The sequence below is a fragment of the Salmo salar genome, chromosome ssa01, assembly GCF_905237065.1.
Source record: "Salmo salar chromosome ssa01, Ssal_v3.1, whole genome shotgun sequence".
NCBI lineage: Eukaryota > Metazoa > Chordata > Actinopteri > Salmoniformes > Salmonidae > Salmo > Salmo salar.
The window spans coordinates 71,718,021-71,736,426 of NC_059442.1; the positions used below are offsets into that span (position 1 = coordinate 71,718,021).

At 45.4% G+C, this 18,406-nt stretch overlaps 1 protein-coding gene across 2 annotated transcripts in view; it reads right to left on the reverse strand.

Moving 5' to 3' along the window:
* LOC106608059 (spectrin beta chain, non-erythrocytic 1) overlaps positions 1 to 18,406 on the reverse strand; it is a 118,372-nt gene that overhangs the window by 3,662 nt on the left and 96,304 nt on the right. For both annotated transcript variants that reach the window (XM_014205747.2, XM_014205739.2), the window contains 16 exons: positions 17,125 to 17,327; positions 16,706 to 16,796; positions 16,276 to 16,422; positions 15,525 to 15,788; positions 11,032 to 11,256; positions 10,201 to 10,290; positions 9,729 to 10,013; positions 8,481 to 8,611; positions 7,639 to 7,843; positions 7,167 to 7,541; positions 6,738 to 6,982; positions 5,446 to 5,584; positions 5,166 to 5,250; positions 4,811 to 5,007; positions 4,073 to 4,173; positions 3,712 to 3,766 (listed from right to left, as the gene is read on the reverse strand). In XM_014205747.2, the coding sequence (XP_014061222.1) occupies positions 3,712 to 3,766; positions 4,073 to 4,173; positions 4,811 to 5,007; positions 5,166 to 5,250; positions 5,446 to 5,584; positions 6,738 to 6,982; positions 7,167 to 7,541; positions 7,639 to 7,843; positions 8,481 to 8,611; positions 9,729 to 10,013; positions 10,201 to 10,290; positions 11,032 to 11,256; positions 15,525 to 15,788; positions 16,276 to 16,422; positions 16,706 to 16,796; positions 17,125 to 17,327 (2,838 nt within the window). The remainder of the gene's footprint in view (positions 1 to 3,711; positions 3,767 to 4,072; positions 4,174 to 4,810; positions 5,008 to 5,165; positions 5,251 to 5,445; positions 5,585 to 6,737; positions 6,983 to 7,166; positions 7,542 to 7,638; positions 7,844 to 8,480; positions 8,612 to 9,728; positions 10,014 to 10,200; positions 10,291 to 11,031; positions 11,257 to 15,524; positions 15,789 to 16,275; positions 16,423 to 16,705; positions 16,797 to 17,124; positions 17,328 to 18,406) is intronic.

Here is an 18,406-nt window from a genome sequence, read left to right on the forward strand (position 1 = left end):
TATAGCCCAGCTTCATCATAAGATGAACGGCACACACTGAACCCCAGAATTGAGTGTTTGTGCTATTCTTACATCGTGTCTCAATCTCTGTGTCACCCACAGTGTCTCAGGTCTTAAGGTTCAGTGCCTGGGGTGAAACTTATCAAGTGTTTAACTCCATCTCAAGTGTTTAACTCCATCTTTCTGACTCCTATCTCTAACCTCTCACTCCATCTTTCCAACACTGAGTGCCCTCTCCTTGGGACAGTTGATTTTTGTGACTTCTACACTAACTTGACTCTGGTCAAACGACTCAATCCGACTGATTCATCATGAACCTCTCTGACTCCATCTGAATCTTGAGACGAACAGCCTCTAAAATGACTCACTTACACTAACTCACAGTTGGATTCACTCTCACTTATACTAACTCACTGTTTGACTAACTCAGATTCCGACCCATCTAAGCATGGTTAGGCGGAGAATTTGCAGATGCAGTAAAAATCAATTTATATAGATTCTGAGAAAAGCTGGGATCCTACAGATTTAGAAGAGCTTGGGTTTATGGGATTGGTTAAAATGGGACCGGAGTCCAGCCGAGACAGCGAGAGAGAAAATGTCAAAGACATGCACAGATCAGGGGTTAAGACATGCACACCACATTGCCACACCCACACAAAATATTGTTGGAGAGAAAGAGAAAGCCAGCGAAAGGGAGATAAAGTCCAAAATAAAATCCCAAACAATTAACACAATTGCTTGAACTCATTATTCATTTTACGGTAACATTATTGTAAAGTGAAGGGAAATGCAAAATTGGCCAGTTAAAAGATTTTATCACAACACACCCACTCCAATTTGTCACTTATTACCCATTACTGAGCTCTTCAAGGCTGGACCAATCGTGGACACTTTTATTGAGAGCTTGCCAGGCGATGGACAAATCCTGGATGCTTATACAGAGATCCTGCCATTGGCTGGACCACCAATACTGGACACGAAGGACTGCATCGCTGCCAGGTTTTGCACCGTTCGATTGGTGCAACATGGGACTGATATTTCTCACCACCTCTTTGTTAAATGTTCAGGGTAAAGCTAAAATAGTTTTCGCTTGGGCTGACACTCATATAGGTAATCATGTTATCAATGGTCACATCTGCACCCTCATTTTATCTCAAATATACTCTCCAAGCTTTTAATATGAATCCAGTTACCTCCACATAAATACGTAAAGAAGTCTGATCACCTCAAAGTTTGATTACCCTGAAGGAGGATCACTTTGATAGAAGTAACTGTAGTTATTTTAGAAATTATCCTTATGCAGAACTACAAACACTAAACTTAGAATTGCTCAAACATTGATCTCTCGGTTTGGATGGGTGCCTTTTTACACCAAAGCAAAATACCTACCTAGATTTATTGTCAGAAGTCTACTGGATAAATGATATCTACAAGACAATTAAATTAAAAAAAATAGTTGGTCATGGTCATAACCATAACCACAGCTGACATAAGCTGTTATGACATATTATGACATGATTATGACGCTGGGTATCACGTAAAGTGTTACCGAAAAATCTTTGAAAAAGTATTGTACATCAATGTGTATAAAACCACCCTGGGATGAAAACATAGAAATACACACAGAGAAACACACAAAAACAGTGGGCACTGAAAGTGAAAGGTGATTAACAACATGTTAATGACATGCAAAACAATATACCCCAACGTAAGACATGAGGACAAAAATAGTGTTATTTTGTAGACGGCACAAGGACAACAAAAACCGGACATACATGGGGAGTGATTGACTCTAACAATGTTTTATTGGGGAATGTGCGTTAGTGGGTTGGGGATGCTGAAATGATTCAACATGCAACATAACCAGGAATAAAATGAAGATCTGATGCACAGAGCTAACATGAAGAATGATATGAGAACAAGCAGGTAGGTACCACAGAACTACTGAGACCCAATGACCGGAATAAATTGGAATGTGCTTACACCCCTCTACACACACACGCACACGCCATGACTGGAACAACCCTACAAACAGAATTACGATGGTGAAGCATAGTGAAATGAATCATACATAGTGAAATGGTATTTGAGATGGTACTGCCTGACAGTGGTATGACATGTGTGGTATGGATGTGCAGGTCATGTAAATGGATGGACATCTGGGGCAGATGGGGCACTTACTACTTTTGATTTCCTATTCTCTTGGATTTTATTTAACCTTTATTTATTCAGGCAAGTAATTGAGATAAAATCTAGTTTGCAACAGACCTGGTTGATTTGATCTGGGGCAACTTGAAACCTGAGACTAAAGAAGATGATTTAACTGCATTACTGAGGCAACGATTAAGCCATGAATTTTGTCTGTCAGTTATTCAGGTTCCACATGGTAAGTTTGAAAAAAATAACGTACACAAAGAGTAATATCATCAGGGATGGAGATGGGAGGAGAGGAGTGTCGGGCTGAGAGGCGGAAGAGAGAAGAAGAAAAACAGGGATAGAAGAGAGAAGGGAGAGAGAAAGAGGGGAAAGGAAAAATAGGGAATAAAAGACTAAAACCTGATAGAGGGAAAAAAAAGTTTGATATAAAGAAAAGATACGAGGGGGGGCAAGTAGGGCGTGTTCTTCTTTGTTCCCACGGACACACACGTACATACACACCCACACACACACACTGTGCTCATTCTAGACTACGTAGTGCTGTAGTGCTTCTGTGTCCCGTTATGCCTTTCTCTGAGGTCAATAGGTCAATAGATCATGTCAATCTACTGTGAATACAATTAAATAACTTCTTTTTTGGACCTTTTGCTCAAATCTCAAAATGTTCATTTTGGAAATGTTGTACTGCTTTTGAAATAGGGTTGCCTAACTCAAAAACGGTTTAATCTTCTTTCTACTTTCTCATTTGATCTCGGCCCAGCTTACATCTAATCAGTAAACACTACAGTATTTAGCTGCAGCAATGGAGGCTGCTGAGGGGAGAACGGCTCATAATAAAGGCCAGAACGGAGCAAATGGAATGGCATCAAACACCTGGAAACCATATGTTTGATGTATTTGATACCATTCCACTGATTCCGCTCCAGTCATTACCATGATCCCGTTCTTCCAAATGAAGGTGCCACCAGCCTCCTGTGAGCTGCAGCTAGCATTTATCAGCCGTCCTCAGCGGAGTGTTCGATCAGTATCAATAAAGGTACCAGTCGGTTTGAAGGAATATGAATGTATAAAGATGAAAGCATAAATAACTATACGATTGGCCAACAAAAAACAAAATCTAGTACCCTGCTACTGTTCATCTATGTTCAGTCCTGCAACATCCTTGTGATAAAATAAGACTAGGTGAATAAAAACGACAATAAATGAAACTGCAGTCAGCAAAGCTAATTTCCATTAAAATGCATTATGCAAATAAAAAAGAAAAAGGAATAATCAAGGTAGAATTAGTATAGTCTCCTGTAATGGAATTAGGATACGGCTAAATGGTAAATGAGGAATAAGTGTGACTAACTAACTGTCAGAACCATTGGTGGTGGTGGGGGGTCAGGGGTAGAGGGGTGTACAGTCCTCTCCCTGTGGTGGGGGCAGGGGGTTCAAAGGGCAAGGGAGGCATTGGGGGGTCACGGTCCAGCCCGCCCGCCTTTCTCGCCCAGTCCCAGTCCTGCGGGTTTGAAAGCTGGTGTACTTTTGGTAGGCTGGGGAGCGGTAACTAACCCGAGGGGAGTCCTGGTCCGATGGCAGTCCATTCAGAGACACTTGCTCACCCTCCCTGTAGGGACAACACACAGAGACACAACAGTAAGTCTCAAACATAGTGCAGGATAAACACACTGGGACAGTCGTAACATACAGTATAGAGACAACAGTCAGTCTCCAACGCTGTACTGCAGTATCTATAAACACACACAGAAAACGGTTAGCCTCAAACACCGTAGTTAAGTCTTTATAAAACACACTGGGATAGTCATAACCCCAGAATACAGAATGCCTGCTCAGTCTAAACACAGACACAGAGCATACACACAAGCAGACCAAACACATTATTTCAGTATGGTGCTCCAGACTCATATCTTACTTCTGCTGTGGCGATGCAGTGTCCGTCTGAGTCTCTGCAGGTGGGGGATTTCTCCTCCTCTCCTCCTCCTCTTGCTGTCTTCTCACTTCCAGTAATTCCATCTGCATCACGAACAGACACACATCATTAATGACCAACAGAATTTGTCCAATTGAAATGTAAACATTTAAGTAATTTCATTAAAGGTGCAGTCAAAAACATGATTTTTCTGTGTTTTATATATATTTCCGCACTATGAGGTTAGAATAATACTGTGAAAATGTGAAAATGATGATAATTCCCTTTTAGTGTAAGAGCTGTTTGAAAAGGTCGCCTGAAATTTCAGCTTGTTTGGCTGGGTGGGTTTTTTGGATTGCCTGGTGACATCACCAGCAGCAGTATACGTTCATAGACCAGTTTGCCCTCCTCTCTGACAAACAGCTAGTTCAGGTTACACATCCTTCTCATTCGGCTCCTCTCTCAGAACACTCCCACAGTCCTAGCAAAATCCTTGCTTGAGAAATTGCATTTTTGCTAAGAAGCTATTTTTGTTTGTTTTTTTACAATTTTTATTGAAAACAATCACAGCAAGGTACTTCATTGCATTGGAACTTTACGTCACGATTTGACTGACAAACAAATAGGATGAGAGCATTGCAGATGGATGTCTAATCTAATTAAAAACAATATTGATTGAGTTATTGGATGAATGGTTTAACTGACAGCCCAGTGAGTTGTGAACACCCCCCGTCCTCTCACCGTAGTCAGCCGTTCCAGCGCAGAGAACCGCTCTTCCCAGGTGGCAGCTGACTTCTCAAAGGCCTCGTGTCTCTTGATGAGTTTCTCCACTTCATCCACGTTCTGACCCATCTCCCTGCTGGACAGGTACGGCTCCTGTCCCAGCAGCCACGACTCGGCCACACCCGCGTCCCTTCCAAATTGGTGCACCTCCAGAACTGGGCAGAAACACAGCTAGTCACACACCACGGCAGTATAAAGTAACGGTGATACCTCTGGAAATACCAAGGGACTGTGGGACAATGCTCGGTGAGCCCCAAGGCACTACTCTTAGCTAATACTGTGCAACAGACTGAAAACGATTTGATAGAATTACCCAATCTAAGCCACTCCCATCTGTCCTCCCACTTGTCAATCATGTCTTTCCTCTTGTCCGTCAACTGTAGTAACTTCTCTTTGATCTGAAAATGGAAGGAAATGAAGTTAAATGAGTCTAAAAACACCATACATTTAATGACGCAACACAAAACCAGAGGGAGCCACATTTCCATCCGGAGACTGAAAGGAGGAGAATGGGGGTGAAGAAAGAAACAGAGAACGGAGGAGAGAAGGAGGTACGAATCTGTGAGGGTGTTATGAAATTGTTGGCCCCTCACCTCCTCTAATGCGTAGTGTTTCCGTGCCAACAGGGACTTGCCCAGCTCGATGCAGTTGGTGAAGCTGTCGTTACGGGCGTCAATCTCAGCCTTGATGCCCTGGTGGTTGTTCATCAGGAGCTCCACAGACGACACATCCCTGAAGACACAACAATAACCCAGTTACACACACTGAACACACCAAGGTCCTAATGTCCTTTAGTTAGGTTACCTGGGGTTTCAATTACCCAAGAAATGCTGCTTACGTTGCTACTTACGATGCTAGCATATGTTTTCTAAAACCACATGTACATAGAGTCCAGACAGGATGCTGACACCCAGCGTATTTCAGTGGACTACAGCCTTCAACATAATGATGTTCCAGGGTGAGTACCTGGGATCATGCTGTTATCAAACTAAGCACTAGCCTACTCTAGTCAGGATAGGGTGTCATTCTCTCAGACAGTGGAAACAGAGCAATGCAATTACTGACACAAACCAAGTCTCTCTCTCTCAATTCCCCTTGCCCACCCGTTTTTTTCCTCCTTCACCCCATTAGCCATCCATCTTTCTTCCCCCCTTTCTTTTCCTCCAGTATCTTTTTTCCACTTCCCCTTACATCATCATTAGCCCCCTATGTCTGTCTGTCTTTCTCTTATCTTTTCTATTTCTGTCTCCTCCTATCTCTCTCCCCCTCTCTCTTCCTCTCTCCCTCTTCATCCGTCTCCATGGTAAGCTGCTGGCTGAGACTCAGCTGAGAGGCGCAGATAATGAAGGCCTTGTCGACCCTGGTGATTATCACAATTACAGCTGAAACCAGAGCCAGATAAGGGCTTGGTGTGCTGCTGTCTCCCTGAGAGGAGAAGACATCCTGGGACATTAATTGAGTATTGATACATTGAGTATTCACCATTTTCTGCAGCTGCATCTTCAGTGGTTATAAAAAGGACCATCCGTGGGTGGCAATACATTCAGCTGAGCCTTCAGTTGAAAACCTGAGCTACACCACAGTGCCAGAGCTACAGTAGTCATACAGAGGGTTGTTTAGGGTGAGCTAGTGAGGATAACTTTGTAAATCACAACAATCAGAACATTGAGGATTAGATACATAAATCCAGACCTGAGAAAGTGTGATTACAGCGTAAGCTGCCGACCAAAAGCTGCTTACAGAAAACTACAGAGATTACTCACACCTTCTTTTCTGGCATTTGTTGGGGAGTCGGTAGGAAAAACAAAAATGTGTACTGCAATAATGCCAAACTATTAAAAGAACCAGCCTGAGGCAAAACCGCTTCCCGTCAGGTTCACAGTACCTGGGCTTCTCCTGAGCCTCGATTAGGCGGATGACGTCCTCCATCCAGAGCATGAGGTCTCGGACCATGCTGAAGAAACGGAACTTGTCGCCGGTGTCGAGCAGTCTGACCCTGCGGCCGTCACAGGCCTCCAGCAGTGTTCTCCAGGCCTCCAAAACCTCACCCTCTCTCTTTTGGATGTCATCAGCCTTATCTCCGGCATAGGCAGACTGCAGGCGCACAGCATCCTCCTGCAACATCCTCACCTGGGGAGGAAAAGGGAGAAATATGGGTAGGCAGATACTAAATGTTGAGAAATCTTGTCTATGACCTGTGAGAGATTCACCTTATAGCTGCACATTTTGGTTAAGAGAGGTTAAGGCTGTAGTCTAACCTCTGTTTTAGGCATTTTGGCTTTCTGGCTCCGTCTCTCTGGTGTCATTGTCATACCTGTGTCCCCAGGGCTTGGATGTCATGTTCGAAGGTGGTGTGCATCCTCTGCAGGGTCTCCACTGTGTTCTGGTCTCGGCCCAGCTCCTCAGGCAGCTTCTTGTGTTTGTCCAGGATGCGGTTGAGGATCTCCTTGGCGTCGTGGTAGAACTTGTGCAGCTCGAAGGACGCCGCCAGGATCTGCGTGCGTGTGTCAATCAGCTCCAGCAGGTCGGCCCATGCCTCATTCAGCCCGTCCTTCCACTCGGCGATGGTAGCCGCGTCCGCGTGGCCCGAGTTGATGAGCTCGTCCGCCAGCTGGTTGACAGTGTCCACACGCTCTTGACCGATGTTGCCCGTGTCGCGAGCAAACTCACGGAAACGCTCCTGCAGCATCTGTAGAGGGAGATTATCACAGCAAAGTCCGAATGGACATATTCCGCAAGATACTCTGGCAACAGGGGAACATGGGTGGCAGGGCGGCACTACATACCGTGACATGTTCATAGTCCTGTCCCAGCTCATGTGACCCAGCCACCACCTCCCTTTCAGCGATCCACTGCTCCAGGTCATCCACCTCCCTATTGAGCTGGAACAGACGGAACCTCTCGTCCAGCTTCCCCCTCCTCTCCTCCGACAGGTCCTTGAGCCCCGCGTACAGCTTATCCACCTGGGACTGACGCATGCCGATCCGTTCACTACACAGCAGGAGGAGGGAGGAGGAGGCAGAGAGGGAGGGGGTTAGGATATAGGAACTACAACTATCCTATCCTCACTCTCTTCTGGGATGCTAAACTGTCAAGTGTTAAACCTCTGGGTGGTTAAATCCTACTTCAACTCAGCAGGAGTGGAGCTTAACCTTACACTGATCTAATGTTAGTTGTCTGGTACTGACTGACCACTCTGGGTTTAAGCCCTTAAAGGGATAGTTAGGGATTTTGGCAATGCAGCCCTTTATCTACTTCCCTAGAGTCAGATGAACTCGTGGGTACCATTTTTATGTCTCAGTGCACAGTTTGAAGGAAGTTGCCAACTAACGTTAACTCAATTGCTAACTAGCATAAGAGCAATAACTGGAAGTCAATGGGAACAGCTCCTGTAAACTTTCAGTCATTGCGCTAATGCAAGTTAGGATTGGCTTGCAAAACTACCTCTAACTTCCTTCATACTGGACGCAGAGACATAAAAATGGCATTCACGAGTTCATTGCCAAAATCCTGAACTATCCCTTTAACGTTCTTTAGTCTGAAATTGGTGAATAGGATCATGGTTTCAACTTCCAATTTTCACTGGAGGGGATTGTTACCCTGAGGATGAGCCCCTGAGACCCCTCACCTTTCTGGGTGTCCGGCGGCCGCCAGGCCCCTGCTGGTCTTGGAGAGCTGGTGGACAGTCTCAGCGTAGTCCTCCACAGCCTGCTCCAGGATCTGGTGCTTCTTCAGCATGGCCACGGAGCTCTGCTCATCCTACACAGAGAGAGTGACAGAGTCAAGGTACAGACGCAGACAGTGAGTGTGAACAGGCACATACAATCAGTGTAGAGAACACAGTATCAACTAGAAATAGACTAGTCTCACAGAGATCCAGTCCTGTAGAAGGAGAATGTTAAGGAGTCAAGGACAAATGAAATGATGGCCTGGAAGACTTCTCTCTGCCTACTCACCTTTCACATCCAATACCACACAGCCCTCGCTGAATCTCAAATCATCCCCTCGCCCTTACCAACTCGCTCAGACGTCCCTCCGTTGTCACGCGCAATAAACCCATCAACTTCAGGACACACTCCTGACTTGAATGATGCAATTCATGTTCCACTTTTAAATAACAAAACAAGCATGACATTCAAATGAACAAATCTCTCTAACAGTTGAACATTTCATTTGGGAGGTATTTTGTTTGTTTTATGTGTCAAGTCTTGTAATCAGACACAAACAAACGCATGTGTCATATAATTAGGCATGCCTCTCAACTATTTTGTATTTTGATGGGACAGCTCTGGAGCCTGCAACCTTGCTGGCTTGGTCGAAGAGGCTATCGGAGGTCTTAATTAGCTCCTATACCCTCTATATTTTTCACTCCTTCAGTTTTGGGACACTTACGCAAATGGAGGGCAGAGCATCAAGGAAAAGGGGAAGAATTGGGATCAGCCTGTTTGCCCAAGTCACTGCCCTTGTCTTTCACCCTCTACTGACTTCCTCATTTCTCCTCGTGACAATGACCCACTTCTGCCTGGTAAACCAACCACTAACTGGGTAATGGTCATAGACCTAACTCTACCAAGTGCAGCAATACCCCTGGTACAGTATCAACCAGCCCTCCTATCCAGCAGCTTTGCCCTGTTACAAAAAAGCAGCTTGCCCTGTAACCAAACACAATTTCCTATTCAACTTTGCCCCTACTAATGACCCATCCCAACAAAATACTGGAGTGCAACCCACCAGTCCTAACCAAAAGCCACTTTGTATCTCTAACGGCTTGCTACTCATCCTATCAGGTCCAATCACCATCCTACTTCACATTCAAACCCCATTCTGATTGCTTATGAATAGCAATTTTAGCTTTCTGACCCACTGCACCCCTCACCTTGGCTTTCTCCTCTGACATCATGTAGAGCTCCTGCTCGCTCATCCAGGCCTCAGCCTCGGCAGCATCAAAGTAGTACTGCTGGGCCTTGTGGGCCTCCTCCAGGCGTCCATGGCGTTTGCCCGTCTCCTCCAGGATCTGGGCCCACAGGCGCCGCAGGTCGGCCAGCCGCTGGCGGATCCCCTCGCCGCTGGGGCTGTTGTCGTCATCCTTCAGCACCTGCTGACTCCGCTCAAAGATGTCGTCACAGCGCGGCTGGTGGCCCTGGATCTCCTTTTGCAGGGTCTGGTGGGGGAGAGGTCAAAGGGCAGCAGGTCAGAATGATGTCAGCTGCTTTAAAAGTACAGTGGTTATCTGGTACAGAAATAGATCTGTCACTGGATTCTAATGGTAGTACTGTAAATGCTAAGAGCTCATATTCTATGGATGGAAATACTGTTCAAGGTTCAAACTGATGGAGTTTGTTTCTTACCTGGTTTTTCTTGATGAGTAACTGGACTGTTTGCAGGTTGTTTCCGTGGTCTGTAGATGTTGCCAGTGGCATTCTCTCTTCAACCCAGAGCTAAGAGGAAAACACAGAAATAGGTAGGAATCATTTTTGGAAGACTGATACATTGATGTAGCAAATGCAATGACAGAAATTAAACTTAACAACAACTAACCACTTGAAAAGCATGATTTGGGCAAAGCGTTTTTTTTGGTAAGCATTTTAAATGCAGTTGATGACATACACAGATGAGACACATCAGTTCCATTCAGAGACCCAACCCATTCATTTCAAAACACGTGGCCTGCTCCTTCTTGCCTGTATGAAAGGAGTCAATACAGTCATTACAATAATGAAGAGACCCGCACAGCTATGAAAGCATGCACCTGCTGCTACTCTTAGTGGGTGCCTTCCCTCAAAAGAGGAGAAAAAAAGACTTAAAATAGTGATTTTTATCACTTAAATCACTTCAGACACAAGAGAACTGCTCTGCTGTTCAGCTTCTGCTGCTATTCCACACTACCATAGGGCAGGGATTTCACACAAGCACAAACAAACATACTGTATCCTATACACATTTGCATAAAAATACAATTAACATTTGCACAAGTAGGCATACAGTACATAATCTCTTTTACTCGTTCTCTGAAACACACATGCACACACCCACACTGAGACAGACAGACACACAGGCAGACACAGACAGACAGCCACACAGACAGCCACACAGACAGCCACACACACACAGAAATGGATCACAGAATCAGACAGAATCAGACAGACGACGTGGCTAGATGAAAGGTTTAATGTACTTACGATCTCGTCCTCCACGTCTCTGTTGAACTGGTGGATCTCGCGGGAGGCCATGAGGTTTCCCTTCCTCTTCTTCAGTGGGTCCAGCAGCTGCTGGAACTTCTTCTCCACGATGCGGCGCTGGCCGTCCACCTCGTCCGTGTCCTTCCCCTCCTGGCTGAGGACCTGGGCCTGGCTCTGCAGCTCCTCCACCTCCTTCTGACGCACCTCCACCTGGCTCTCCAGCATCTAAGGATGCCACACCAGGAGGAGTGGAGAGGAGAGAGACAGTCATAGCATGCTCTCTCTAGCTCCCTCTCTGGTCAACCCCCTAGCATGCGTTCCAGAGTTCTCCGTCTCGTTTGTGCTCTAGGAGTTTCCGATCGAACAAACAGTGGAAATGCACTTCCTCTCTCACATGCACACATTTTAGGTCTGGGTTACACAAAGGATACCATGGGTACACAATATTTAATTACACAGTTAACCAATAAGACAGCGAGTTGGCTCCTCCACACATCATGGCGAGGGAGAGATAACATAATGGGGTGGGGGAGTGAATGTGAGAAGCATGGGCTGTTACATAACGTGGTTTGTCTGCTCACTACAGCGCCACTCGCTAGTATGAATAAACTATCTGCATAATAAACTATGAGCCAACACGGCATATGTGTGCGGTGTAGCTTATGCTGCAATTTTCCTAATTAAAGGAAAAGAGAAAACCTAATATCAGGCTTAACATTTCGCTCATAGTTTGGCTATGCAAGTGAATTTATCCTCAGGTCAATTACTGACATTATACTTTCACCTAATATGAAACCATGATGTAAAATTGTACAGAAATGTACCATTTACCTACACACCAATCAAAGGGAGAGGAAAAGAGCGCAGTCCTATATGGTGACATAACATAACCGTGGGAGACATTACAATATGTCAAGCTCCAGCAGTACCAAGCTATACAGAGGGTGCTCTAGCAAACAAACAGCAGAGACCTGAGGACACCATTCCAACCTGGAACTGAGCTCCCAGGCTTGAAAGGACAGACCAGATACAAATTCAATTAGCACTAATGTGTGAAGTAAAAGGGCTTTTGGCCCAACAAGCGTCCTCTGAAGCCCCTCATGCTGTTCAGAGACCATTCACTGGCATTTTCTACAAGAAATCTGCCTCCAGAAATAAAAGCTTCTCCCAAGTGGGTGTGACACCTACTCCCTTTGCCTGCTGCACTGCTGCTTGGATTCCACCTGGAGATCTGTTCACTGTCTGCCCTGGTTGTCTCCCCCCTACCTCCACCACACTCACCCCTCTCTGTTCACCGTCTGCCTTGGTTGTCTCCCCCCTACCTCCACCACACTCACCCCTCTCTGTTCACTGTCTGCCCTGGTTGTCTCCCCCCTACCTCCACCACACTCACCCCTCTCTGTTCACCGTCTGCCCTGGTTGTCTCCCCCTGTCTGGTACAGGTACCTCCACCACACTCACCCCTCTCTGTTCACCGTCTGCCCTGGTTGTCTCCCCCTGTCTGGTACAGGTACCTCCACCACACTCACCCCTCTCTGTTCACCGTCTGCCCTGGTTGTCTCCCCCTGTCTGGTACAGGTACCTCCACCACACTCACCCCTCTCTGTTCACCGTCTGCCCTGGTTGTCTCCCCCTGTCTGGTACAGGTACCTCCACCACACTCACCCCTCTCTGTTCACCGTCTGCCCTGGTTGTCTCCCCTGTCTGGTACAGGTACCTCCACCACACTCCCCCTTCTCTCCCGAGCTTTCACTCACCTCCAGCACACACGCACTGTTGGGGCGTGTGACTCTGAACTTAAAATGGCTAGCCCCAAGTCGTTGTATATTTAAAAAAATTATTGTGCATTTTGCCTCATGACTCCTGCATACTTTGTTGACTACAAACTTTCTTTACCCAACCACAGACTGTTTGTTCCAACACTCTGGACTCTGACTCTCTATTGGTTACACAGACTTTTGGCCTCCCATCCTATTCAGACCACCTCTCACCGTCTTTGTATTCATGTTACCTGATGAAATTGCTGTACAATATGATCTTGTTGCCATCTGATGCACATTCAGATGTCATAAATCAGCTCTGCAGAGCTCTCTGTCCTATGAGCTTTCCCTGTACTATGCCGTGCCTTGATTGTATTACTGTTGATGATATCTGGAAATGTGCATGTACACCCTGGTCCATCTACAGTTGCTAGCCCCATTCTGACATGTGCTCTGATATCTGCTTCACTGATTTCTGCTCTCCTAAAAGCCTGGGTTTTCTGCATGTTAACACTAGAAGCTTATTATCTAAAATGGATCAATTGAAAGTGTGGGTTCACAGCTCCAATCCAGATGTGTTGGTCATTACTGAGACGTGATAAGGAAGAGTGTTTTGAATACTGATGTTAACCTTTCTGGTTATAACCTTTTTCGGTAAGACAGATCTTCCAAAGGTGGGGGAGTGGCAATCTTTACCAAGGATCACGTTCAGTGCTCGGTTGTCTCCACCAAGTCTTTCCCCAAACAATTTGATTTGCTGGTTTTAAGCATTAAACTTTCAAATAGCTTTTTGTTGACTGTTGCTGGGTGCTATCGTCCTCCATCAGCACCTGCCTGTACCCTACATGCCCTAAGCTCTCTCCTGGCCCCTTACGCTAAGTCTGAATTTGTCCTGCTAGGTGACCTAAACTGGGACATGCTTAAACCACCTGACCAAGTCCTAAAGCAATGGGACTCCCTAAATCCTTCTCAGATTATCACCAATCCCACAGGGTATGACTCCAAACACCCAGAAAATGCTACTCTCCTCAATGTTATCCTCACAAATAATCCTGATAGGTATCAGTCTGGTGTTTTCTGTAATGACCTTAGTGATCACTGTTTTACAGCCTGTGTTCGTAATGGCTGCTCAGTGATACGACCTGTCCTAAAATAATTAGTCATAGACGCTTGCTAAAAAACTTTAATGAGCAAGCCTTCCTTCATGAACTGGCCTCTGTAAAATGGTATAGAATCAGCTTGACCCCCTCTGTTGCAGACGCTTGGACCTTATTTTTATATTTTCAGTGGTATTGTTAACAAACAAGCCCCCATAAAGAAAATGAGAATTAAAAACAGGTTCAGCCCCTGGTTTGACCGTGATCTTGCAGAGTTACTCCACCTCAAGAATTGCATTTGGTGAAAGGCTCAGCACACGCATACTCAAGCTGACTGGTTATCGTTCAGGCAAATGAGAAATAAGTGCACTCAGGCTATCCGGAAGGCCAAAGTTAATTACTTTAAGGAGCAGTTCTCTCTCTGTGGGTCTAACCCCAAGAAGTTCTGGAAAATGGTTAAAGACCTGGAGAATAAACCCTCCTCCTCACAGCTGCCCATGTCCCTTAAAGTTGATGATGTGGTTGTTACTGACAAGAAGCACATGGCTGAGCTCTTTAATCACCACTTCATTAAATCAGGAGTCCTATTTGACTCAGCCATGCCTCCTTGCCCGTCCAACATTTCCTCATCTCCCACCCCTTCTAATGCGACTATCCCTGATGCTTCTTCCTATTTTTCCCTGCTCCGCTACAAAGTTTCTCCCTGCAGGCAGTCACTGAGTCCCAGGTCCTAAAACAGCTCCTTAAACTTGACCCCAAAAAATCATCTGGGTCAGATGACTATCCAACCCATGCTAGATTACGGAGACATAATTTATAGATCGGCAGGTAAGGGTGCTCTCGAGAGGCTAGTTGTTCTTTACCATTCGGCCATCAGATCTGCCACCAATGCTTCCTATAGGACACATCACTGTACTCTATACTCCTCTGTAAACTGGTCATCTCTGTATACCCGTCGCAAGACCCACTGGTTGATACTTATTTATAAAAACCCTCTTAGGCCTCACTCCCCCCTATCTGAGATATCTACTGCAGCCCTCATTCTCCACATACAACACCTGTTCTGCCAGTCACATTCTGTTAAAGGTCCCCAAAGCACACACATCCCTGGATCGCTCCTCTTTTCAGTTCGCTGCAGCTAGCGACTGGAACGAGCTGCAACAAACACTCAAACTGGACAGCTTCATCTCAATCTCTTCATTCAAAGACTCAATCACGGACACTCTTACTGACAGTTGTGGCTGCTTTGCATGATGTATTGTCGTCTCTACCTCTTTGACCTTTGTGCTGTTGACGTTGCCCAATAATGTTTGTACCATGTTTTTGTTCTGCTACCATGTTGTGTTGCTACCATGTAGTTGTCATGTTGTGTTGCTCCCATGCTGTGTTGTCATGTTTTCCTGCCTTGTTATGTTGTTGTCTTAGGTCTCTCTTTATGTAGTGTTGTGTCTCTCTTGTTGTGATGTGTGTTTTGTCCTATATTTATGTTATATTTAAAAAAAAAAATAATAATCCCAGGCCCCCGTCCCCGCAGGAGGCCTTTGCCTTTTGGTAGGCCGTCATTGTAAATAAGAATTTGTTCTTAACTGACTTGCCTAGTTAAATAAAGGTTACATAAAAAATAAAAGTACAATACCTGTTGTTTCTTGAGCAGGATGTTGACGCTGGTCAGATCTTTGCCGTAGTCGTCTGATTGGATCTGTCCATCCACTCCCACCAGCCACTTGTCCAGGTCGGCACAGCTCTGGGTGAACAGCTCGGCCTTGTTGGCGTCAAACAGACACTTGGCCTTAGTCTGGGTGGTGGACTCAAGGTCATCCCACATCTTATGGAGTGCTGCCAGCTTTTCCTTCACCATGGCCTCGGTCTCCGGCTTCTCAGCTATCAGCTGCATCCCGTCCTGGGATTTGGTGGGAGAAAACCATGTTAGGACATTATGGAGATAAATAGATCTACACTAATATCATTCAGAAAGGAAGACACTGGAAATTCTTTCAATCTGACCTGAGCAATGTGACTCTGCCCACAATCACTCATGTAAACAAGCATCAATACTAAACTTTCAAACTACTAGTTCTAGTCTGCAGAGCTATTGTGCTGATTCTGCTGAAAGCTTGTTTTGCAATTAATTCCACTGAATACGAATATAATAATAGCCAACGTGGTTGTTATGACTTAATCTCTCTGCATTTAGGACTAAAATATCCACAGGAGAGGGCTGTGCTTATCAGACTGGAGTGTTTTGGGGGGCATAAGCATCTTACACAGGGTAAAAACACACCCACACACAGAGCTTAAGGGCCACGCACACACACGAAACATAAACAGGGAGAAGACATGCAACGAAATTGGCAAAAAGATCAGACACCCATCATTTAGTCACTGACCTTCTCGATCTTGTCCAGCCACTCCTTGTTGGACTGCAGCTCGGCCATGAAGGCCTGGTGTTTGAGCCATTTGCTGTGGAGGTTCCTGGCTTCATCGTACGACATGTCCTGAGCCGTGAGCATCTTCTCATTGATCCACAGGGACAGCTGCACACACCAGAGAGCCAATCAGTGAGACAGACGGACACACACAGACTCATCCACACAACCACAGCTTGGCACCATCCACAATTACTTATAAATTCCACCTACAGTACTGTACTCTATAGAGCTGGTAGGAGGAATCAGTGGGTGTTCGGGTTTCCTTGTGTGTGAATGAAGTGCGGGGGTAGCCCTAGCTGGCAGATATGGGTGTTGTGCAGTGGGGGGCTGGGGGGAGTAAGTGAGGGGTGTGTTGTAAGGGTTTGGTAGGGGGCAGGTGGCAGCTCACCTCTTGGCAGTCCTGAAGGAACTTCTGTAGGTCTCTGTTATCCTTCAGCTTACAGAGAAGCTCACTGGCCGCCAAGCGGTTCTTCTTATGTCTACACAAACAGAAGGACAGGGGTTAACACGTGATGGATTTAGAGAGTAATGGCTCAGAAACATATTTTTGGTGTATTGGTAAGTGTATTGGTAATATTAAACATCTAGATAATGTTAAGCAAAAGTGCTATATATACAATTTATTATATGCATGTAAATCTTCATTTTATGCATGTAATTCAGTTGAATCTATGCACGTAACATCGCTGCCATAGTTATCACTGGAGTAAAACACATTCACAAGATGGCTACCACAAAAATCGGCCCCAGTTCTCCAAATACAGAATAAATCAAATTGTATAGCGCTTTTTACAAAGCATTCAATACCTCTCATCGATAGAGTCCACTTTCTCCTGGATGCGGTCAGCGTTGATGTTTTTGTCACTGACCAGTCTGCGTCCGGTGTCCACCACGGCATTGATCTTCTCCTCGTTGGCATCCATGGTGGTCATGAAGTCCTCCTGCTTCTTAATGGCGCCCTCTGCCCCCTCCAGAGTCGTGGGCATCTCAGTGTGGGCCAGCACGTACTCCTGAGAGAGAGAGAGGTGGGAGAGAGAGGAGGGAGAGAGGGAGGGAGAGAAGGAGAGGGTAGTAGAGGTGTTAGTGAGTGTGCCATTCGACACTTGATGAAGAACAAGCAGGTGACTCTCGTATACTGTAGCCTACTTGTAGCATAGTAACAGCTGACATGGTGTTTCTCTCAGAAATCCTTCCAGAGGACTGAGCCCACAGAGGGTGTGTGCGTCTGATTGGCTCTGATGTGAGCGGCGGTGCTGAACAGGGCAGTGATGTCCAGTCAGACACTGATCAGACTAATACAGCCGTCTGCATCTGTTAGCATCACACTAATAATGAGAGCGGGGTTCAATCCCTCGGCTAGACCACACAGGAACGCACACACACCCTGACACATGCGCACACACACACCTACTTTCTTTAACCAGTTGCATGAGAAGGAGGACATTATTTCACCAAAGTTGAGTAAACTCCAACAGTGTGATGCATGTGATGCAGTTGCTAGTCGCAGTATAAATCAAATCAAATGCTATTGGTCACATACACATATTTAGCAAATGTTATTGCGGGTGTAGCGAAATGCTTGTATTCCTAGCTCCAACAGTGCAGTAATATCGAACAATTCACAACAATACACAAAGTAAAAAGTAAAAGAATGGAATAAAGAAATATATAAATATTAGGACAAGCAATGTCGGAGTGACATTGACTAAAATACAGTATATACATACAGTTGAAGTCGGAAGTTTACATACCTTAGCCAAATACATTTAAACTCAGTTTTTCACAATTCCTGACATTTAACCCTAGTAAAAATTCCCTGTTTTAGGTCAGTTAGGATCACCACTTTATTTTAAGAATGTGAAATGTCAGAATAATAGTAGAAAGGATGATTTATTTCAGCTTTTATTTCTTTCATCACATTCCCAGTTGGTCAGAAGTTTACATACACTCAACTACTATTTGATAGCATTGCCTTTAAATTGTTATACTTGGGTCAAACGTTTCTGGGTAGCCTTCCACAAGCTTCCCACAATAAGTTGGGTGAATTTTGGCCCATTGCTCCTAACAGAGCTGGTGTAACTGAGTCAGG